Consider the following 20,639-nt stretch of genomic DNA (forward strand, 5'->3'; position numbering starts at 1 on the left):
CGCTTTCCCTCCGGACCCCTGGCCCGGGCTGGGACCCCTGGAGACGTCCGGGTTTCTCACCTCCCGCCCACCCTCAATGGAGGGTCCCCTTCTTGGAGTCCACAGTTGTGTCTTTTCTGGACCTTGATGGTTTCTCCCCGTTCCTTCATGCCTCTGGGTTAATGCCCGTTTATTCCATATATTTGCCTGTGAGATGCATAGCCTGCCTTTGTTTCAGGAGCTCGAGGCAGCGCCCGAAATGCTTCCTTCTCCCCCACAACAACGCCCCTGAAAGGTAGGCTGGGCTGAGAGAGAGAGAGGGAGGGAGGGACTGGCCCAAAGTCAGCCCGGGAGAATTCAAACTTCTGATCCAGCACCTTAGCCCCTACACCACCCTGGCCTCTGAGGTACCCTGATCCAAGAGGGTCAGGCGATTTGCTAGGTATGGACGGAATTGCATTTAAATCATTTGAGGGATGCAGGAAGGCATAAAAGGTACAGGCTTTCCAGTTCTCTGGGAAGCTGACATGCATGGGCTTTCTTAAAGGGGGTCTGCCTGGCAGTCCCTCCTAGAATCATAGATGTATGGGAGCTGCTTATAATTAAAAGGCTTTTAAAATGTCTTTATTTTCATCTTACGTTTCTTCTTCAACCATAGTGCATTTAAGGCGTGTGCTGCCATTTCAGAATCGTGTTTAAATTATTTGGTGTAAATGGGCTGGGAAAATAATGAATAATTTAGTTTAATTAACAGTTTTTTTAAAATGGTACTGCATGATCTTTAATCATCCTTATTGACTTCTTTTTCGTCGGTGCAGTTGTATTAGGAAAATAAACACTTTGTCCACTTTATGTTAATTTCTTTACTTATCACTGTCTAGCAAATCTTTAGAGCACAGGCAGTTGTAAAAAGGAAAAGTGCCAAGCTTGAAATGAAAAAAATATTATTTACTTTTAGCCTGCTCAACCTGTTCTAGGATTGAGCAGTATCTAAAACTCAATTTTGAGAATAGGTTGTATGTCAAGGCATATTTACCCTGTGTAAGAATGCATGGTATTGAATAATGTTTCTGTATTTCTTCCCCAACAATGGCTGGAAAATGACGCCCCATTCACTTTTCCAGCTATATTAATGGAGCATCCTTTTTGATTACAGGGAGATCCAAAAGCCATCATGGGCCTCCTAAAGGCCAGTTGCTTAAAGCTGTTGGTTCTGCTGCCCCTCACCCTGTGTGGGATTCATCAAGCCTATGCTGGGGACTGTAAGGGACGCCGTGAGGTGCTACGCAGCGCTTCTGGCTATGTGACTGATGGACCTGGCAATTACTCGGTCAACGGCAACTGTGAATGGCTGGTGGAGGGTGAGCATTTGAAGAAACATGGTGGGTGATGGCGGCTTAGGTGAGGAGACTCCAAACCAAGAAATTTCCCCCTCTTTGAAACATCTATCAAGGATCTGAGGATCCAAGTCAAGGATTTTCCCCTAAATTCCCAAAGAGTATATCAGGTATCTTGGAGTCTGTGGAATATGTTTTCTCTTAATCCCATTAACTCTTTGATTTAGCTCAGATCAGCTCTGAGTGGTATATTTCTCTGGCCATGGGGGCATGCCACAGAGGTCCAACAAAGCATTCTTAATGGTGGCTTAGGTGAGGAGGATCTGAGGCTTTCTTATCCTTGGAATGAGAAACTTGGGAATAGTAAGTATTAGCTGTTCAACAGATTTGCTGATAGGTCCTTCCACTTTCACAGTGTGCTCTGTGGAAGTGGAAGGACCTATCAGCAAATCTGTTGAAGCCATCAGTTCTTAATAATGAAAGAGGCTCTGTGCCACTAAGGTTGTGTCCATGTGTCCCAGGTGACCGAAAGCAGTCACCTTTTCTTTAATGTTCTTTCAGTTGCTGTAGAGGAAGCTAGGAGGCATTCCCCGTCTATCAACTGCTGTTCCTGATTAGACAGCATGGCTTATTGGGAGGAATTAGTGTAGCCTCAAGGCTACATGAAACTAAAACTAAAACTCTCTAATTCCTCACTGATTGAGTTTAGGTGCTCGTATGACATGTTTAACCCCTTTTGATCCACTTTGTAAACAAGGCATAACAGTTGCATGGTTACAGGACACGGGGACTAGTTAGCTTCCTTAAGATTTACTGCACTGCACAATGTTGACTCTGGGATCAGATTGCTAAGCTTTGCTTTTCTATATATTTCAGCTCCCAGCAGCAGCTACCGCATCCTCTTGACCTTCATGTTCATGGATACGGAATGCACCTATGACTATCTCTTCATTTATGATGGAGATTCTCCCAGCAGCCCTTTGCTGGCCAGCCTCAGTGGCAGCACTTTGCCCCCCACTATTGAGGCCACCTCTGGCAAGGTACTGGAACCCAGTGGTGGGAAATTCTTTCTGTAATGTTCAGGAGATAATTTCTTCCAACCTTGGAACTTAATGGCTCACCCAGTGGCCTGTGCAGAAGGCATGCTTACCTCAAAACGATGTCGTCGTGCAAATGATGTTTCGTCTGAACGCGTTACGTAATTTACATCACTTGCAAGATGATGTCATGAGATATGTGAGGCCTCCCCCAGAGATCCTCATGTCAACCAGGAATCTTGTGGTTCTGACAGGATACAATCAAACTGAGTCAAAAACAACCATTTTAGGAATAGGGCCCTAGCCACTTTCTCCAGGAAGACTCTATCATCAGCCTTTGAATCAGGAGAATATTGACAAGGCTTGATGACATGACTTCCCACTTCCCCATTGGCTAGGCAGGCAGCAGTTTTCATGGTCGGGCCAATGCAAGCAATCTTAGTTTGGAATTACATTCTGTAAGGGCAAGACTCCATTTGTTTTGAGAACTAGGTAGGCCAGATGGGACTAGACTAAGGCATCTCCACAACTCAACTGACTGAGCAGGATTACTTCTGCCTGACTGGATCTGTTTTGGTCTAAATTCATCTCCTTGGAGGTTAACTGACTAGATGACTTGATTTCATTTTTGATCTTCTCGCGGTGTCCCCATTGCCACTGACTCAAGTACATTTGCTGCAGGAACGGGATTAACATTTCAGATGGGTTTATGATATCCTAAGAAAGAAGACTAAGCGATCCACTGCTTTGCTGGATTGGATGAAACATACGTGCTGTAGTTCTCCAGATGAGCTGGGACTGTGACTCTCACATTACCAAGTCAGTGTCATCTGGTGTGGGGGAAGTCCATGAGCCATAGCTCTTTGTCCTCTTTTGAAAGAGAGAGAAAAATAGATAACTTGAGAGGACCCAGCATTTTTAATTAATATTGAAATATTAGTGCTCCAATGGCTTTACTCTTATGGTTGGTTGGTCAGTTGGTCAGTGCTGCTTTACCGTATTGCAGTGTTTCTGAACCCTGACAACTTTAAAGTGTGTGGACTTCAACTCCCAAAATTCCCCAGCCAGCATGCTGGCTGGGGAATTCTGGGAGCTGAAGTCCATACATCTTAAAGTTGCCAAGGTTGAGAAATGCTGCTAAACTGGGCAGTTTACTAAAGCAGTTTAAAAAGACACATGGAAAAGAACACAGCTTTGGTTGGCGAATGTTTTGCCGTCATCAGCCCATCGTGTTGACTCCAGGACACTTGGAGTACTCATGCCTTCCTACTTTGTAGATGCTGTTACATCTCTTCAGTGATGCCAACTACAACCTGCTGGGCTTCAATGCTACTTACACTGTCTCGCTATGTCCAATGGGCTGCTCAGGACATGGGATTTGTGATAACGATGGGCATTGTGCCTGCTTCCAAGGCTGGGGTGGCAAGGACTGCTCAATGCCTGACTGCACCACTTATTGCCAGAATCATGGCACTTGTCACCAGGTAAGAGATGGTACTTTTGTACCTTGAGTGATCAGCCTTAGAATTAGGAAGAGAAGCTTCCCATAACTTATTTGCACTGCGATGGAAAAATATTCTTTTAGGTTTTCATTTGCCAGTCGGGATATGTCTGTAACTTTTCCTCCTCCTCCCTCCTGTAGGAGTCGCAGCATTGCCAGTGTGAACCTGGATTTGTGGGCCAGGCCTGTGACTTAGCCTTGAGTGACAACCAGGGAGCGGGGAAATGGTACAACGTGAGCATCCGAGATCCCAGTTTCTGGCCCCGTACAGCAGCTGCTGGTGCTTTCCTACCCTCCACTGGAGGACTGTACATCTTTGGAGGTCAGGCATCACCTTTTGTATCTTTTTACAGGTGGAACAAAGTGAGCTTCTCTGAGCGTTTACAGCCCTGATATTGCACTTTTCCAGGTTGACTGAATGCTAAAGCATTCAGTTGGAAGGACTGTGGCACAATTCTGAATGCTCTGAACACTTCTCATCACTGAAGCAGTGATGAGCTTTTGGGCTGAATGGCCATGGTCTAGTTGTCTCTTGTTCTGATGTTAAGAAGAACATTTTCCATGTGGGAGCAGCTGCTATATTCCTTTGTAGGGGTGGTCTCCCAAGCGCTACCCAAATAATAAATGCAACATATGATTCTTGTGATGTTACGTGTTTTGGTGTTGAGCTTCTTAACAATAATATATTTATTTATTGCATTTTATAATAATTGTGATGTGTCTGGTTTTATGAGATTTTAATGTTTATGTTTGGAGTTTGATTTTATTGTAAACCGCCCAGAGTCCCTCTCTTGGGGGAGATGGGCAGTAATTAAATTTGAATAATAAATCAATAAAATACGTAATCAAATGAAAGAGTATTATTTGAAGTCACAGCTAGGAATGCAGCAAGATGTTGCTGGTGTTGACCTTTGAAGCCCTTCATGGCGTGGGGCTGGGTTATCTGAGGGACCGCCTCTCCCTGATTTCAACTGCCCGTCCCACCAGATCCAGCAGAGAGGGCATGTTACGGGTTGTGTCATCTAGGGAGCTACATTTGGCAGGCCTTTTCTGTTGTGGTGCCCGCATTGTGGAACCTTCTCCCCCTGGAGATGAGGTTGGCCTCATCACTCCTGAGCTTTTGGAGGTCCCTCAAGACCTGGTTGTGCCAGCAGGCCTTGGGACCCCTGGGGACAGGTGAGCTGGTGAGATGGCTCCACTATTCTTAACATCCCTCCGTTTGTTATTTCCTTTCTGTTTTTAGCTCAGTTTTTATTGTTTTAATGTTTTTAGTAATTATTATATACTGATTTTAGGTAATAATTGTTTTATATATTTACTGTTTTAATTGGACTGTTGTATGCTGCCCAGAGTCACTTTCATAAGTAAATAAAATAGGTAAGAAGAGAGGGAATGGAAGCAAGTAGGAGGACACATCTTTGGAACTTCATGAATGATGTAAAAACCAACCCTTTCCTTGGACACTTTTCCTCTGTTTCCCTCTGAGAGCCAAGCACTGGTTGCCATGACTCCTTTTATGAAGTTTTGTGTATACATCAGAAAATACTGTACAGATGAAAGGAATCCTGGCAGCCAGAATTTGAGTGTTTAGTAGCCAACAGGAGCAACACTTTGAAAGGATAAGTAGGCTATCTCTTGAACTGCTGGGCATGAAGTGGGCTGACCTGATCCTACAGTTTGAACCAGGGTTTCTCAACCAGGGTTCCGTGGCACCCTCAGGTTCCACGAGAGGTCCCTAGGGGTTCCCTGGGAGATCATGATTTATTTTAAAAATTATTTCAAATTCAGGCAACTTCACATGAAAGAGGTAAGCTTCATTCTTTATTTTCAGTTAACTTCTGGCCTGTATTTGAGCCTGGATGGGCAGGGGTTCCCCGAGGCCTGAGAAATATTTCAAGGGTTCCTCCAGGGTCAAAAGGTTGAGAAAGGCTGGTCTGAACTGTGCTAATAGCCTGGTTTGTTTTCTGTCCCACCGCTGAATTGAATGATATCCAAGTCAGCGTACTCTGGATTACAGCACTGTAAAATAACTGTGCAGTAGTCCTTATTTGTGAGAGATTGTGGGGAGGCTAGGAAAAGAATGAAAGAATCCAGACATAAACGATCAAAAAGATAGTGAGTTAGCTGATTGCTTATCTCAGGGTTTTTCAAATGTGGAAACTTTTAAGATGTGTGGACTTCAACTCCCAGAATTCCCCAGCCATGCTTGTCTCATAAACAGTGGCTTAATTCAGGTGGCAGGAAATCTGGGAAGAAGCATTTCAGAGCATTCAGAAAGATTCCCCCTTAATTGACTTGCTATAAATGAAGCTGGGAGTCTACTATTGCAGTTTCCACAATTCTGTATTTAGCCTCAAATAGCATTGCAGATTCTTTTCTGAGATCAGCATCGTTCTTGCCTCTTTGATCTTGCCCAGGTCCTGACATAGTTGATTGCTGAGGCCAGAGCAGCCTTTCCTTGCTGTTCCAAAGTCTTGTGACGTTTCTGCTTTCTTCCCCAGGCTTGGATCTAAACACTGCTTTGGGGGACCTTGTCTTCTATAACTTCACCACCAACACTTGGCATCAGAGAGTGCTTAGCCCCTCCCCAGTAAGTGCCTTTTGATTTCCCCTCTTCCTGAGAAGACTTCTTTGTACATTATGGAAAGGAAGGAGGGGCCCAGGTTATACCTGAGATGCTTAGGCATCCACCCAAAATGCCATGTGTGAATTTTAAAATGTTGTGCCACCAGGGGTACTCATTTGTTGCAGCTCACTGTTGCTTAGTGGCACAAGAATTTTCACTCCCGTCTTCAAGAGAAGAAATGCCAACAACTGTGGCAGAATGAAGAGTCAGTGAATAGTAGTGTTCTTCGATAATTCCTCTCCAGGCAAGGAGAGGACTTGAGATCATTTACAATCACAGAATGAAGCAAAATATTTTAACATTGGACGTACTGATGGATATTCTTGAACAATATCCTAATAACAACTTCCTGGAGATGAGAGCTGTTTGAAAACTATGTGGTCTCTCCTTTGTTTGAGAGGGTTTTGAGAATTTTTAAAAGATTTTTGACCTCTCCATAATCGTAATGAGGCTAATTTTCCTGCTGTGGCAAGATTTGCATTTAGATACCCTTTAGAGCAGTGTTTCTCAACCCAGCAAGTCTGGCTGGGGAATTCTGGGAGTTGAAGTCCACACATCTTAAAGTCACCATGGTTGAGAAACCCTGCGTTAGAGGTACCATGCGGCCTGCTAATTCTACAGTACATAGAATGAATGTGAGGGGGAGGCAAACATGCTTTTCCCACCCCATCAGAGTGATAGGGATCTCCTTTCTGTCTTTTCATTTCCAGACTGCGCGTCACTCCCACACAGCCATGGCCTGGGAAGGCTCCTTGGTTCTTTTTGGCGGAGAGTTGGCCACTGGATTTCTGGCGAATGATGTCTGGATGTATCTGCCGCGGGAGGGGTGTTGGCAGGAGCTGGTGCCCCTTAACACCACAAGGTTTCCTCCACCTCCTGGGTTGGCTGGCCATGCATCTGCGGTGGTAGATGAATGGCTGTATGTATTTGGAGGTGAGTTGCAGAGCCCCCTGTGTGGTTCAGGAATCCAGGGATCTTCTCACGGCTTCAGGAGGAATGTAGTGAGGATGGCTGGAGGGAGCGCATGGGATTTAAGGTTGTCACAGTTTTCATAATGGGAGGCGGGTAATCACTGGGACAGTCTTAAACCCTGAGTCAGAAATGGCAGTAAGAACCAACTCGAGGGATTTGTAGTTCAATCCTCTGAATACATAGTTTAGATCCACAGATAGTTTTGCTGATTTCTTTGTTTTGTATAAGCTTCACCCATGTTTAATTCTGAATTCCCAGAGCTGAGGGAAGGAGCAGACAGTACATTTGTGACAGGAGAAAAGCCATATAGGGAGATTTGTGGAAAAGGAGCATTGAAGGAATGAGCAGTCAAAACCAATGGTAGAGATGTTGCTTCCTTGCAGGGCTTTGCAGCTGATTATGCCATTGTAACTGTTGGTTTAACTAAAATAACAAATGTAACAGCCCATTGCAAGTACGTTCTAGAAATGAGAGACTGGGAATTGGTCTGGGGGCAGCATCTTCCAGGTGAAAAGTCCCACTTTCCACAGGGCGCACCGAGGTAGATGTCTTCTCCTCCCGCATGTACCGCTTCCATCTGAGACAGTGGACCTGGGAGCTGGTGATTCCTTCAGGGGGGAAAGCTCCAGCAGCAGCAGGCCATTCCATGGTCTTCCATCCAGCCTCCCGTGCTCTCTTGGTTTATGGTGGGCACCGGCCCTCCACTGCTCGGTAAGCAGGCAGCTAGGATTGCAATGAAAGAAATAGAGGCGGCGGGACCTGGGGAGATTACAGAAGGACGGACCAACTTGACTTCTTCCACGACTGCAGATTCAGCGTTCGAGTGAATACGACCGACCTCTTCCATGTGGACCTGCGCTACTGGACTACGTTGCGCGCCAAAGATTCACACCGGGGGCCTCGAGAAAGGGCGTTCCACTCTGCCACAGTCATTGGCAATTACATGGTTGTTTATGGTGGGTGCGGGAATTAATTAATTAATTCAGTCTCTTCAGCCACCCAGCTCAGGTGTGTGACTCTGGGCAGTGAACAATCATAAAGTACAGCTTTGCCAGACAGACAGACAGACAGACAGAGAGAGAGAGAGAGAGAGAGAGAGAGAGAGAGAGGGGAGACAAGCACCAGAACAGAAACCCACACACAGTACAGATGGAGGGAGACAAGAACCACCTGTCAGAATCAAAGGAGATTTTCCTATCTCTATGTGTACGCATTGCGGGACGCGGTGGCGCTGCGGGTTAAACTGCTGAGCTGCCGATCGGAAGGTTGGCGGTTCGAAACCGCGCGGCAGGGTGAGCTCCCGTTGCTAGTCCCAGCTCCTGCACACCAAGCAGTTCGAAAACATGCAAATGTGAGTAGATTAATTGGTACCGCTTCGGCGGGAAGGTAACGGCGTTCCGTGAGTCATGCTGGCCACATGACCCGGAAGTGTCCTATGGACAACGCCGGCTCCAAGGCTTAGAAACGGAGATGAGCACCGCCCCCTAGAGTCGGACACGACTGGACTTTACGTCAAGGGAAACCTTTACCTTTAATGTGTACGCATATATCCATATATACCCGGCCACTTCGGACTATTCGAGATACATCTGCATTAATATACACACAGCAATCTAATGTAATAGTGTTTGTCTTTCTGTATCCTTATATGCATATTGGTATACATATATGCATATGTGAAAGCTGAAAGTCCCCCTGTCTGAGTACGGACTCATGTCCTTTGGGGGATGCTGCTTTCGCTGTTTCCTTGACAGAATAAATAAATGTGTGTTGGTTAGCGTTTTCCATTACACATTTATTCATGTTTATTAAAGTACACATTATATTTTGGCACAGAGGATAAACAGTAAGGGCACCACCAATTGTCTTCCTTTGCACAGTTGTTGATTTTATTCCTGCTGCCAATCTTATTCTCTTCTTATTTTACTTCTGGCTTTTTTGAGCAATTGATTTATTTGGTGGTTCTTTTATACTCTGGCCATATAATCTTGTTTATTGGTGGTTATTGTCGCTACCCATTTGGGGTGAATTATTGATTATTTAAAATCTTTTTACTGGGTGTATTTTAGTTGTCTGCCTATGCAGCTGTAAGCCGGCAAGAGTCCGAAATGACATGGCGATATATGGACAGAATGAACTAATGAATAGTAATGTTAATGTTAATATTCATTAGTTAATAATAACGACATTAAGGTTATTATTCGTCAGTTAATAATAATGTTATTCATTAACTAGTGAATATTAACATTAACGTTAATGTTATTTCTTAGGGTACTAAGAAGAAGAAATACAATTGTTAATAATGAATTTGGGTTGGGAAGTGGGACATTGCCCTCCAAGGTGGCCTAGAGATACTTTAAACAAGTGCAATAAGTATTTATTTCTCTTCCTTTCCACCTTTCCCGTCCTCCCGTGCTTTTACTCTCTTCCAGGGGGCAACGTTCACATCCATTACCACGAAGAGAAATGTTACGAGGACGAAATATTTTTCTACCACTTGGGTTGCCACCAGTGGGTCTCTAGTCACGAACTGGCACCCCTAATCACTCAAGGTGAGGGATTGCCCCAGTCCCCACAAATTTATCAGCTTCGGTGAAGGACAGAGCACGGTGGTTCGTGGCTGAAGCGTTCACGGAACTTCCGAGGCTCAGTTTGTTTCCGTTAATTATTTTCTGAAAGAGTTGGAGAACGGCCTTGAGTTCACTGTCCTCAGATTTTGCTGCGAGAAAAGCACTTTTTGCAGTTTCAGGGTAGCGTGTTTAGGATTAATCTCATGTTACTGCCACAATCATCCCATGTGATGAGAGAGAGAGAGCCTGGGCCCCTAAATTACACTATCGTGGTTTGTTCAACAACTCATAATCGGGCTTTCCCCAAAGGCTAAGCCATAGATCACACTGGCTGAGTTCACGCAGTGTGAGAAGCCAGACTAAGAAATGCACATTATAGCTTAATACAGTGTTCCTCAGCCGTGGGGACTTTAAGATGTGTGGACTTCAACTCCCAGGATTCTAGGAATTGAAGTCCACACATCTTAAGGTTTCCAAGGTTGAGGAACATTGGCTTAATACGATGTACAGAAACAGGGACTGGAACATGACTCATGATCTCCCATGGAGCATCATGAACTGAGGACTCCTGGCTTCAGAGATTTACCCTCTACAGCACACTGGTTCTGCAGCAGTGTGATGTCTGGATTAGATGCGTTTCTATGCCACGCTTCATTTACAAATAACCCTGTGCCAAAACCATTGATATCGTAGGAGGAGAGCAGTGTTCGTCTGTGGTACCTGCCACTCACACAAGCTTCTGCCTTTCGATAACATTGGTTAGTTGGAGAAGGTGCTGCCAGACTCCTGATTTTTTTTTACAAAAAGTGTAAAATCACTTGGAAACGAACAAGGTGAAAACAGATTAAAGACCCAATCAGATCAAGAATACCAAGGCAAGAGGCGGTGGAGGTAGGGACTGATTTGTTCTATACATCTCTCCCCAGAGCACGAGTCAAAGACTTCAACCCAGGCACGTGGCCGATATTCCCACGTGGCCACTGTGATGAATGGAAATGTGCTCCTTGTGGCAGGAGGCTATAGCGGGGTGCCACGAGGCGACCTGCTGGCTTACAAAGTGCCCACGTTCGTCTTTCAGGTGCCGTCTCAGATGGTAAGTGAGTTCGGGGTTCTGGCTGGGAGTACTTGAGTATCGCCCACAGCCTCAGTGCCAGGCTCCCCCAGATACCCTTGCAGTGTGGATTTCCAATCTGTACTTTTAACTGGGAAACCAAGTAATTTTACTTAGGTTTGGCAGCACGAGACTCAAACCTAGTAGAAGCTGGGTGACGTTTGTTAGTACAGGTAGTCCTCGTGTAATGACCATTTGGTTGCTAAGCAATGTGGTTGTTAAGCGAATCCGACCTGATTTTACAACATTTTTTGTGGTGTTACTAAATGAATTGCATGGTCATTAAATGAAACTTGTGGTCAGTAAGCAAATCATGTTCCCCATTGAAGCCAGTTGAGAAGGTCGAAAATGGTGATTTCCTTCCTTCCTTCCTTCCTTCCTTCCTTCCTTCCTTCCTTCCTTCCTTCCTTCCTTCCTTCCTTCCAAATTTCTGTCACCGCCCATCTCCCCCCCAAAGGAGATGACCATGGGAACGCTGCAACGGTCATAAGTGTGAGGACCAGTTGCAAGTCGGTTTTTCACTGTTGTCATAAGTCTGAACCATTGCTCAGCGAATGGTCATTAAGTGAGGACTACCTAAAATAACAGACTTTCTTTAGGTATTTAGTATGGGTGTGCAAAATGTTCTGAACTGTTTCAAGTGTGAAGTTTCACAGAACGGTGCCGCCCCCGAGAAATGATTCCTTTAACTGCAAAATGGGATGTCAAAACAACACTCAACGCTCAAAAGAGGCATTTCATGGCATTTCACACTCAAACAAAACGCACGTTCCAAGGGATTAGATACATTGGGCTGCTGTTTTCCAGAGGTGTTGGAATACAACACGCACCATCCCCAGCAGATATGATTGCAATGGAAGACAGGAGTTGTCAATCAGCAGCTTGGGAGAACTAAGAAAATTGTCATAGAGCATTCATTTTAATGTTCTACTTAATTAGCAGTTTCGAACGAGTGGGGTGAATAATACCGACTTTCTGGCTGCGTTCCCACAGGGCGCTATGCCAGGGTTCGTTTAACCCAATATTGATTCTTTCCTAGTCCTACCTGGAGGCGCTAGAGCTGTCTGTAGACTATGTGTGCAAAACAAGCCATTGCTGCACTAAGCTCCTTTAAAAAAAAGTAACTGAACAGATAAAAACAAATAAACCACGCGGTGTACTGCCAAAAATTTGGCAAAGGAAAATGGATTAAGAATACGTAGATTGATAGCTCTGAAACGTATCTGGTAGGCAGTTTGTACCGCCAGAAAAAGGTGTTCTTCTCAGTCGTCTCTGTTATTACCTCCTGGAGTTGGGGGGGCCTCCAAAAAATGTCTTCATATCTTCAGAGAGAGAGAGAGAGAGAGAGAGAGAGAGAGAGAGAGAGAGAGAGAGAGATATGCATACAGTTCGCTAATCAAACAGCAAATCTGTGTATGTGAGAAAGCCGTTGTTCTTTAGACCACACCCAGCTAAGTTGGTAAAAGCAGGTGAGTGGACTAATTAAAATAACACTGCAGATCAGTTTGAAAACAGGCCAAAAATATGTGCACGAGGGAAATTCTTACCAATGGACCACTGTCTTCTCCTGAAGGGTGGGCACCTGCACGCCCTCCTCTTGTGGGGGTTGTTCATAGGACAGCCTAGCAAGACTCTTCTGGCTACCAGATCAATACAAGATGTCACTGACCAGCTTTTCTTCTCTCCTGGCCCCAGTACCATCTGGACTACTGCTCCATTTACACAGAAAAAAGCACCTGTGCCAAGGACCCAGAATGTGCCTGGTGTTCCCGAGGTTGCCAGAGCACTCAGCCCCACAACCTTGTGAGTAGCCTGGAAATGCAGTGCCGCAAATTGCAGCGAATGACATAAACTTGGTGTAAATGTAGCTGCTGCTGCTGGACTACTGCAGATGCGTTGGACTTGTCTGTTATTTTGGAAGGATGTTGGGACAGAGGTCTGCTCCGTTGCCTCTGGAGTCTCTGAAATGGGGGTCAAGGTCGAGCCAAGGATTGTCTGTATTTATCACAAGGCCAAGGTCTGGACAGTCTTGGTGGCTGGACAGAAAGGCCTAAGTTCTGATACTTTATCCAGAGAGCTGTTGGCTGCTCGGTTTCCTGACGGGTGTTCTTTCTCCCCACACCCCTTATTCTTTAGTGCCCCAACACTGGCTGTCTGGGCCTGGCCCGCCTCTTAGTGGACTGCCAATCATGCCTGGCCTTTGGTGGCACCGATGCTTCTCTACCCCGGGCTTCGGGACCCTTTGGCTGGTGTGTGCAAAATGAGACCTGCATGCCCCTCTCAGGTAAGACAGCCAACCTGGACTGTTCTACCTTTTGCCACAAGCCTTCATTTCAGGGATGGGGTTTTATGGTAGCCTGCCCATGCTTTGCTGTACTGTACGCTTGAAGAGAATGTCAAGATAAGGAGCCAGAATCCTAATGGCATTCTATAATTTTTATTTATTTATTTTCTATCCCGCCTTTATTATTTTTATAACTCAAGGCAGCGAACATACCTAACACTCCTTCCTCCGCCTATTTTCCCCACAACAACAACCCTGTGAGGTGGGTTGGGCTGAGAGAGAGGGACTGGCCCAAGATCACCCAGCCAGCTTTCGTGCCCAAGGCGGGACTAGAACTCTCCGTCTCCTGGTTTCCTTTCCAATGCCCCCCTTCCTATTGTGAAAACAGAGTTTTCTCCAGGGAGATCCACCAAAAAACTTCTCTTGCCATAGGAAAGTGGGATTTCCACACATGTGAATGGGGCCTTGGGGTGTTTCCGAATAACCCCCTTCTGAGCCGGGAGGACCAAAAAAGTTAAGATAGTGGCCGCAACTGCAAGATTTAAGTCCCACCTCTTTTTATTGTGTGCTGCGTGTGTCACACATAAATACAGTTTGGGGGTTTAGTTGTGCAGTTGAGGCTGCCATCTTGACTTTTTTGACCTCACTTGCCTCTCTCTAAAAGGCTTCCCTTTCCTTCCCCAGAACAGGGCAGGTGCCAAGTAGGGAAGATTTCAGGAACTTATGGCTGGTGGGGGCCACAGTCCTCCTTTATCACCTCCTTGGGCCAATGCCAGCGCGAAGATTTCTTGCCCGGCCTTCATCTCATTACCTACCACCAGCCACGCAATGACTCCCAGCCAGACAAGGTAAAGGGCTGGAGTGTGACTTCGATGTGTTCCTCTGCCTGGGGAAATACAGAATGGGGGTCTTTATTTGACAACAGTCAAATAAGTTACAATAAAAGTAATGGCAAGAATGACAGGCCAGGTGAAAGCAGAGGGAGGGGTCTCACTCTGCCTTGCCAGAGGCATTCACAGCTCTTCCGAACAACAGCAGGGCGGGGCCGTGTGGATCGGGTCAGGGACCTCGTTCCAGAGGGCAGGCTCTGTGACAGAGAAGGTGCGCTTCCGGGGTCCCAATGGGTGACATTGTTTAGTCAAAGGAGCCCAGGGCACGCCAGCCCTGCAGAATTGAATCGGCCGGGCAGATGCTAAGGGAGGCGTAAGTAATCAGGCCATGTAGAGCTTTATAGGAAGCCACCAGCACCATGAATTGCACCCAGAAGCAAACTGGCAACCAGTGTAGTTCACGAAGCAGAGACATAGGCATAGCAAGGCAGGCCCATCACTGCTCATGCCACTGCATTCTGGATCAGTTGAAGCTTCTCGGTGGTCTTCAAGGGCAGCCCCATGTAGAGCGTGTTGCAGTAGTCAAGCCCTGAGGTGATCAGGGCATGAGTGACTGTCGGAAAGCCCCCCCCCCCAAATCTAAATGTCTGTTAATTGTGAAGTCCCTATTCCTGAGCTATCAGAGCAACTCTGTAACTGGAAAGGTTTAAAGGGTTAACATTCAAAAGGATTTTTAATTACCATCAGAAGGAAAAAGGGGAATGCACTGAATAAAGGGTTTTGTGATAAATTGGTGCATATCCGGCATGACGATCTGGGCAGGAAAGGTGCGTCATTTTTTTGAACCTCAGCAATCTGGGTTTTACTTGGGAATCTGGATTTGTAGTGGCTCCGGTCCTCTATTCAGGGCCAGTCCTAGAAGACGGTGCCAGAAGGCTGTTAGGCTTCTTGGCCTGTGACTTCTAATGGCCCCCCTGCATCCGGAGCCTCCGAAGTGGACTCTGCAAGAACTGGGGTCAAACACTTGTTTGCTTGCCCTAGGTCTCCATTGTCCGAAGCACCACTGTCACCCTTAATCCCAGCACGGAGATGGATGTCTCGCTGGTCTACAAGGGATTCATTCACCCCCTGGTGAGCAGTTCTGGACCTGCTGAAGACATCTCCATTTGGGCACGCATCCAGCGTCTCTTTGTAGTTGCTAAATTAGCCCGAGTTCCTGGTGCATCAGAGCTGGTAAGGGCATACCTTCTTGCTTGCATTGCTGGAAATGGTATTCTCACTAAGGTTGGAAATGTGTAAGTAAAGGTAAAGGTTTCCCTTGACGTAAAGTCCAGTCGTGTCCGACTCTAGGGGGCGGTGCTCATCTCCGTTTCAAAGCCTTGGAGCCGGCGTTGTTTGTAGACACTTCCGGGTCATGTGGCCGGCATGACTCACGGAACGCCGTTACCTTCCCGCCGAAGCGGTACCAATTAATCTACTCACATTTGCATGTTTTCGAACTGCTTGGTGTGCAGAAGCTGGGACGAGCAACGGGAGCTCACCCCGCCGCGCGGTTTCGAACCGCCGACCTTCCGATCGACAGCTCAGCGGTTTAACCCGCAGCGCCACCGCGTCCCCCTGGAAATGTGTAGCAATGGGGAAATTACAGAAAGGGCTGTCTCTGCATGAAAGCATCACTGTGAAAGTCATACTTGAGCTGCAGGCCTGCTCTGGTTTGGAAGAGAATCGAGTCTTTGGTTTTTGGTCATCACAGATCTACAGGTAATCCTTGCTTAACAACCATTCGTTTAGTGACGGTTCAGACTTAAACAGAGGTGGTGAAAAAACTGACCGGTCCTCACACTTAGGACACTGCAGCGTCCCATGGTCACACGATCATCGTTTTGACCTTCCTGGCCAGCTTCTGGTAAGCAAAATCAATGAGGGACCGTATGATTCGTTTAATGACCATGTGGTTTGCTTAATGCCCATGGTGATTCACTTAACGACTGCCGCAAAAAGGTCATAAAATCAGGTTGGATTAGCTTAATGACTGCTGCACTTAGCAACCGAAATTTCAGTCCCAATTGTGGTTGTTAAGTGAGGACTACCTGTAATCAATGGATGGTGGATTTGCCAGCTGAATACCTTCAGGCTTGCCTATCCAAATGCAGTTTTTAGTGTCTCAACCTTTTGTCTTTTTATCCCGGGTTGCTTCTCCTGCAGGAGGAGGTGGGTAGTTGGGCAGTGCATCAAGAAAAAGAAAAACGGTTACTCCAGCGTCCCGGGGCTGAACGCCTCTTTCCCAGCACCGAGAGAGGAAATAAGTATGCGGTGCTGGTTGAAGGCCACCTCAATAACTCTGGCAATGGACAAACCAGCGAATTGACCCTCACGTGGGATCGTACAGGAGTGCCAGGAGGCAGTGTGAGTATCTTGCTTCTCTGTGGTATCAACCTATGAGATAGATCAGGAAACCGCCTGCACAGGAAGACTCTAACTATTTATTTGATTTACATAGCCGCCCATCTCACATACAGGATTCTGGGTGGCTTACAATAAAATAGATAAAACAAAATACATAATATAAAATAAAAACCCATAGCAGCTGAGCATCATAAAATAGCCATCAACAAAGCCAAGAGACAGGCTCTGACACATATTCGGATCCCATAATGTTATGTGAGAATGACCTTGGAAGACGGGGGAAGAAATACTGCCTAGGGAACAGTCAGATAAGAGAGGGCATGGCCCACAGCTGCATAACGGACAGAGAAAGAAACTCAGAAAGGAACCTCCCTAACTTACCAGGCCGTAAAAGAGATGGTGGGAGATTTGTACTTTCAGACTTGCAAGATCTGTTAATGTAGCCTTACAGTAAAGTAGAATTAGCTCATCTGGTCGTCTTTCCTGTCTGGTCTACTTGAGGAGGCTGACATCAATCTTGCAGGAAGGAAGGAAGAAAGATGGAGAGTTGGGGGAGGGATGCAGTCCTGGGAGATAAGGCCAGGCCTACATAGTGTGGTTGGAATATTGGGAACATGACCTCAGCCGGGGGAGATTTTTGATGCTTAATTCTGGGTCGCCCTCATTCCTGAGAGCTCTCCAACCTTCCTTGTCCAGGAAATCTCCTATTTTTTTCTGGAGCCCTATCGATCCGAGCTTTGTGCCACTTACCATTCGTGTCTGGCTTGCCTGGCTGATCAGGGCTGTGGGTGGTGCCCACTCAGCTCCTCCTGCCATCGACGACTGGCCCATCAGGATGACACGGGGGGCTGCGGTGCTAGCAGTGTGCGCCTTATCCTGGTCCCTGGCAACTGCATCTTGTGCGAAGACTATCGTGACTGCCACACATGCAGTAAGGTGGGAAAAAAGTTGGTGTCTTTGGGGAAAAAAGTCTGCACTGAAGGGAAGAAAGGGTTTACGTGCAATGCAGTGACTGGGATATCTGTTGGACTTTAAGCTAGTGTATGGAGAGAAGGATGCCCCTTGGATACATATTTTAGAAGAACTCTTGATTTGAAAAGCGGGTAAAGAAGTACCCAAAGCCACACAAATCTGTGTTGTTTTGTGGGGTAGGATAGAGGCAGGGCAGGTTGCAGCCTTACTGCAGAGGCAGGACAAATTAAAATGCAATATTTGCATGATTCCCTTGACTCCTAAGAACTGATTTCAGTGAGCAGACTTGAGTCAAGGGTTGGCCAGCTTTGGGTTTCTGCAACTGTCAATTTCTGTGGGCTAAATTTCTTAAAACAGCAACTGGTAAAATGCAGAAAACTTTGGGATACCAAGCATCTCCATTCTAAGCATCAAGATTTTTCACACTGGCCTGGTACCTTTGGGCATATTGATTATACATGCGCACCAGAGAGAATTTTGTTCTCTAGGCATGAGCATTAAGCTTAGGCAGTCTAAAGCTAAAGCAAACTTTTGTTTGCTTTGTAGAAGCAGGGTGAGATGCTGTAGATTTGGCGTTCTTCTCCTGTGAGTCTGCGAGAAGCCACCTTAGCTGCTTGCTTTCTTGAGCCAGCTTTGGCTGTTGCGACCTCGTAAGCAGATCAGCTTCATTCTCTCCTCCAGGATCCGTTCTGTGAGTGGCAAGTGAACAGCAGCAAAAAGGGAGATTTCCTCTGCAGTCGCCGAGGCCGCCTTCCCAGCGCCATCCGCTCTCCCAAGGAATGCCCCACACTCTGCAATCAGTGAGTGTGCTGGGAAGCCGGAGGCCTTTCCAGATCTTTTGGGATCTGTCCATAGGACAACTGAAAGGCTGAGGGCAGGGCTGGCCGGGCCAAAGCAAGCTCCATTGGTTTATTCCTCTGCCCGGAACCAGCTCGGGTGGTATTTTGCATGGGGTCCAGATTCAAGTGTTGCTTTTTGGTTTGGGAATTGGTAGGACATGGACGATGTGGGAAATGTTCCTGAGAATACAGAGATTGGCATGCTTGTTTCTCCTCCCTCCTCCCAGGCGTACCACGTGCTCTGAGTGCCTCTCCAATTCCAGCCAGTGTGCGTGGTGCCAGTCCACACAGAGCTGCTTCTTCTTTGCTGCCTACCTGGCTAAATACCCCTATGGGGATTGCCGTGGGTGGTATGACAGGTACGTTGGAGACAGCTGGTCCAAGGCAAGCATTGGGGACCAAGAAGTCACATTCCTCTGCCCCCTTAAGCACATACCTAAGGGGGATCTCTTTCCCAGCTAGGTAGCAGGTTGAGAGAGCAGGGCTCTTAGAGATCATGATGGGGAAAGAATCACCTGGCGGGGTGCTGATGCTCAGCCTCTGTTAAGCACTGGATGAAGGAATGGGCAGTGGAAAGAGGCAGTAGCAGCTAAGGATGAGGTTTTTTCCACAGGGACTTCTTTGGCCCCATGACTGGCTCTTCTCACACCTCATTCAGAAGAGCTATTGAAGATGACCTTTGTTTTCTTGTTGCAATTTCTCTTACATTTTTTCCTATCGAGCCTTTCCCTCTCCTCTAACAGCTCTGCGGCCAAGTTGACAAATCTTATTTAATTTCAATTCACTGATTCTTAATTTTTCAAAACGCAGCATGAATAAAAGGCCATAAAAATCTAACCCTTTTTAAACAGACTTTTAAAAACAGACTTTTTTAATGTCCACCTGAACCAGCGGCATTCCAGTAAGTGAAAGGACGTCTTCGGTTGCCTGCTTCTTTACGTCTGCCTCTCCTTGCCTGTAGTTACGTAGTTAAAGCGAGCGAGATTCTTTTCCTAAGCCGAAACTTGCTCCTTCTGGCTCACTAAATCTGGAGGAGGAGACTATCATTGGCCGAAAAAAGTCAGAATGTTGGACTTTTGTACCTGTGAACAACTGTGGAAATACGAAAAGAAGGATGAGGCGAAGGAGCAGTTGTTTCATTGGTTTGAAGGAGAAGCTGAGATTCACAACCCTGGTGGGTAGTTTACGTCCACAAAATTGCACAAATAGTTGAGTGATTTCTCTTCTCGTCCAGCGTTCACTCGGTGCCACAATGCCTGGACTGCACGCGGTTCAACACCTGTCGTGAATGTTTGCAAAACTTTGAATGTGGCTGGTGTGGAAACTCAGACAACCCTACCTTGGGCAGGTGAGCCTAGCGTTCAGAATATTTCTTTTTTTCTCCCTTGACCTTGTGACCAGGATGATTCACCGTGCCCAGAGCTTTTGTTCAAGGTGAGTGGTTCCAGGGGGGCAAAGAAAGTTAGCACCGAGTGGGGCTGTTAATCTGCATACGCGGATATGGGGATGTCAGGTTTAACTTCAGTAGTTTTAACATCAATTTACTAGTCCTCATGGCTTTGAATGTCTATTCAAAGAGAAGATTTTTGTTTTCTATGCTGGTCTTGCCAGAGGTTGCCAACTCTTTTCCAGCATAGGCTCCTGATTTGGTTGTGCGTGGGGTTTGTTGTTTGTTTTGGTGAGAATGAAAAATCCAAAAGGCATAGTTTATCTCAGTAACTTGATTGATAGGGGGATATTTATATCAATAACTTTATTGTTGGGGGGGGGAAAGCTTCCCTTATTGAGTTGTTCAGAAGTAGAAGACTGTGGCGGGGAAAAAAATGTGGGGGACAATCTTGGGAATGTTGTGAGTTGAATGGCTTCTGTTTGACTTGCTCTCTAGGTGCCTTCCAGGGGACTTCTCAGGGCTCAGCCCCTTCTGGAACTGCTCAGTGGCTCTCTGGGAGTCCCACGGGCTGCCTCCCACCCACCCTGTGCAGTGGTCGTACGGGCAGTGTCCAGATGTGGACGAATGCCGCCTGGGCTTGGCCAACTGCCATTCCTTTGCCAGGTGCAAGAACACGCCGGACTCCTTTCAGTGTCACTGCAACCGAGGTTATGCAGGTGACGGGGTGGCTTTCTGCAACCAAACGTGAGTGGGTCTGGCGTTAGAATATTTGGGGTTGGGGGGGA

General features: G+C 46.5%; 1 protein-coding gene across 1 annotated transcript in view; it reads left to right on the plus strand.

Moving 5' to 3' along the window:
- The first annotated feature begins 1,116 nt into the window (after positions 1–1,116).
- The window catches only part of MEGF8 (multiple EGF like domains 8), a 42,254-nt gene continuing 22,731 nt past the window's right edge, over positions 1,117–20,639 (plus strand). The window contains exons 1-20 of the mRNA XM_063312243.1: positions 1,117–1,340; positions 2,193–2,356; positions 3,631–3,837; positions 3,996–4,176; positions 6,356–6,444; positions 7,191–7,413; positions 7,983–8,163; positions 8,263–8,408; positions 9,885–10,004; positions 10,949–11,115; positions 12,829–12,936; positions 13,270–13,417; positions 14,102–14,265; positions 15,289–15,480; positions 16,453–16,653; positions 17,350–17,589; positions 18,307–18,425; positions 18,692–18,823; positions 19,699–19,812; positions 20,350–20,598. Of these exons, the coding sequence (XP_063168313.1) occupies positions 1,154–1,340; positions 2,193–2,356; positions 3,631–3,837; positions 3,996–4,176; positions 6,356–6,444; positions 7,191–7,413; positions 7,983–8,163; positions 8,263–8,408; positions 9,885–10,004; positions 10,949–11,115; positions 12,829–12,936; positions 13,270–13,417; positions 14,102–14,265; positions 15,289–15,480; positions 16,453–16,653; positions 17,350–17,589; positions 18,307–18,425; positions 18,692–18,823; positions 19,699–19,812; positions 20,350–20,598 (3,332 nt within the window). The 5' untranslated portion in view covers positions 1,117–1,153. The remainder of the gene's footprint in view (positions 1,341–2,192; positions 2,357–3,630; positions 3,838–3,995; positions 4,177–6,355; positions 6,445–7,190; positions 7,414–7,982; positions 8,164–8,262; positions 8,409–9,884; positions 10,005–10,948; positions 11,116–12,828; positions 12,937–13,269; positions 13,418–14,101; positions 14,266–15,288; positions 15,481–16,452; positions 16,654–17,349; positions 17,590–18,306; positions 18,426–18,691; positions 18,824–19,698; positions 19,813–20,349; positions 20,599–20,639) is intronic.

Source organism: Candoia aspera, chromosome 10 (genome assembly GCF_035149785.1).
Source record: "Candoia aspera isolate rCanAsp1 chromosome 10, rCanAsp1.hap2, whole genome shotgun sequence".
Classification (NCBI taxonomy): Eukaryota; Metazoa; Chordata; class Lepidosauria; order Squamata; family Boidae; genus Candoia; species Candoia aspera.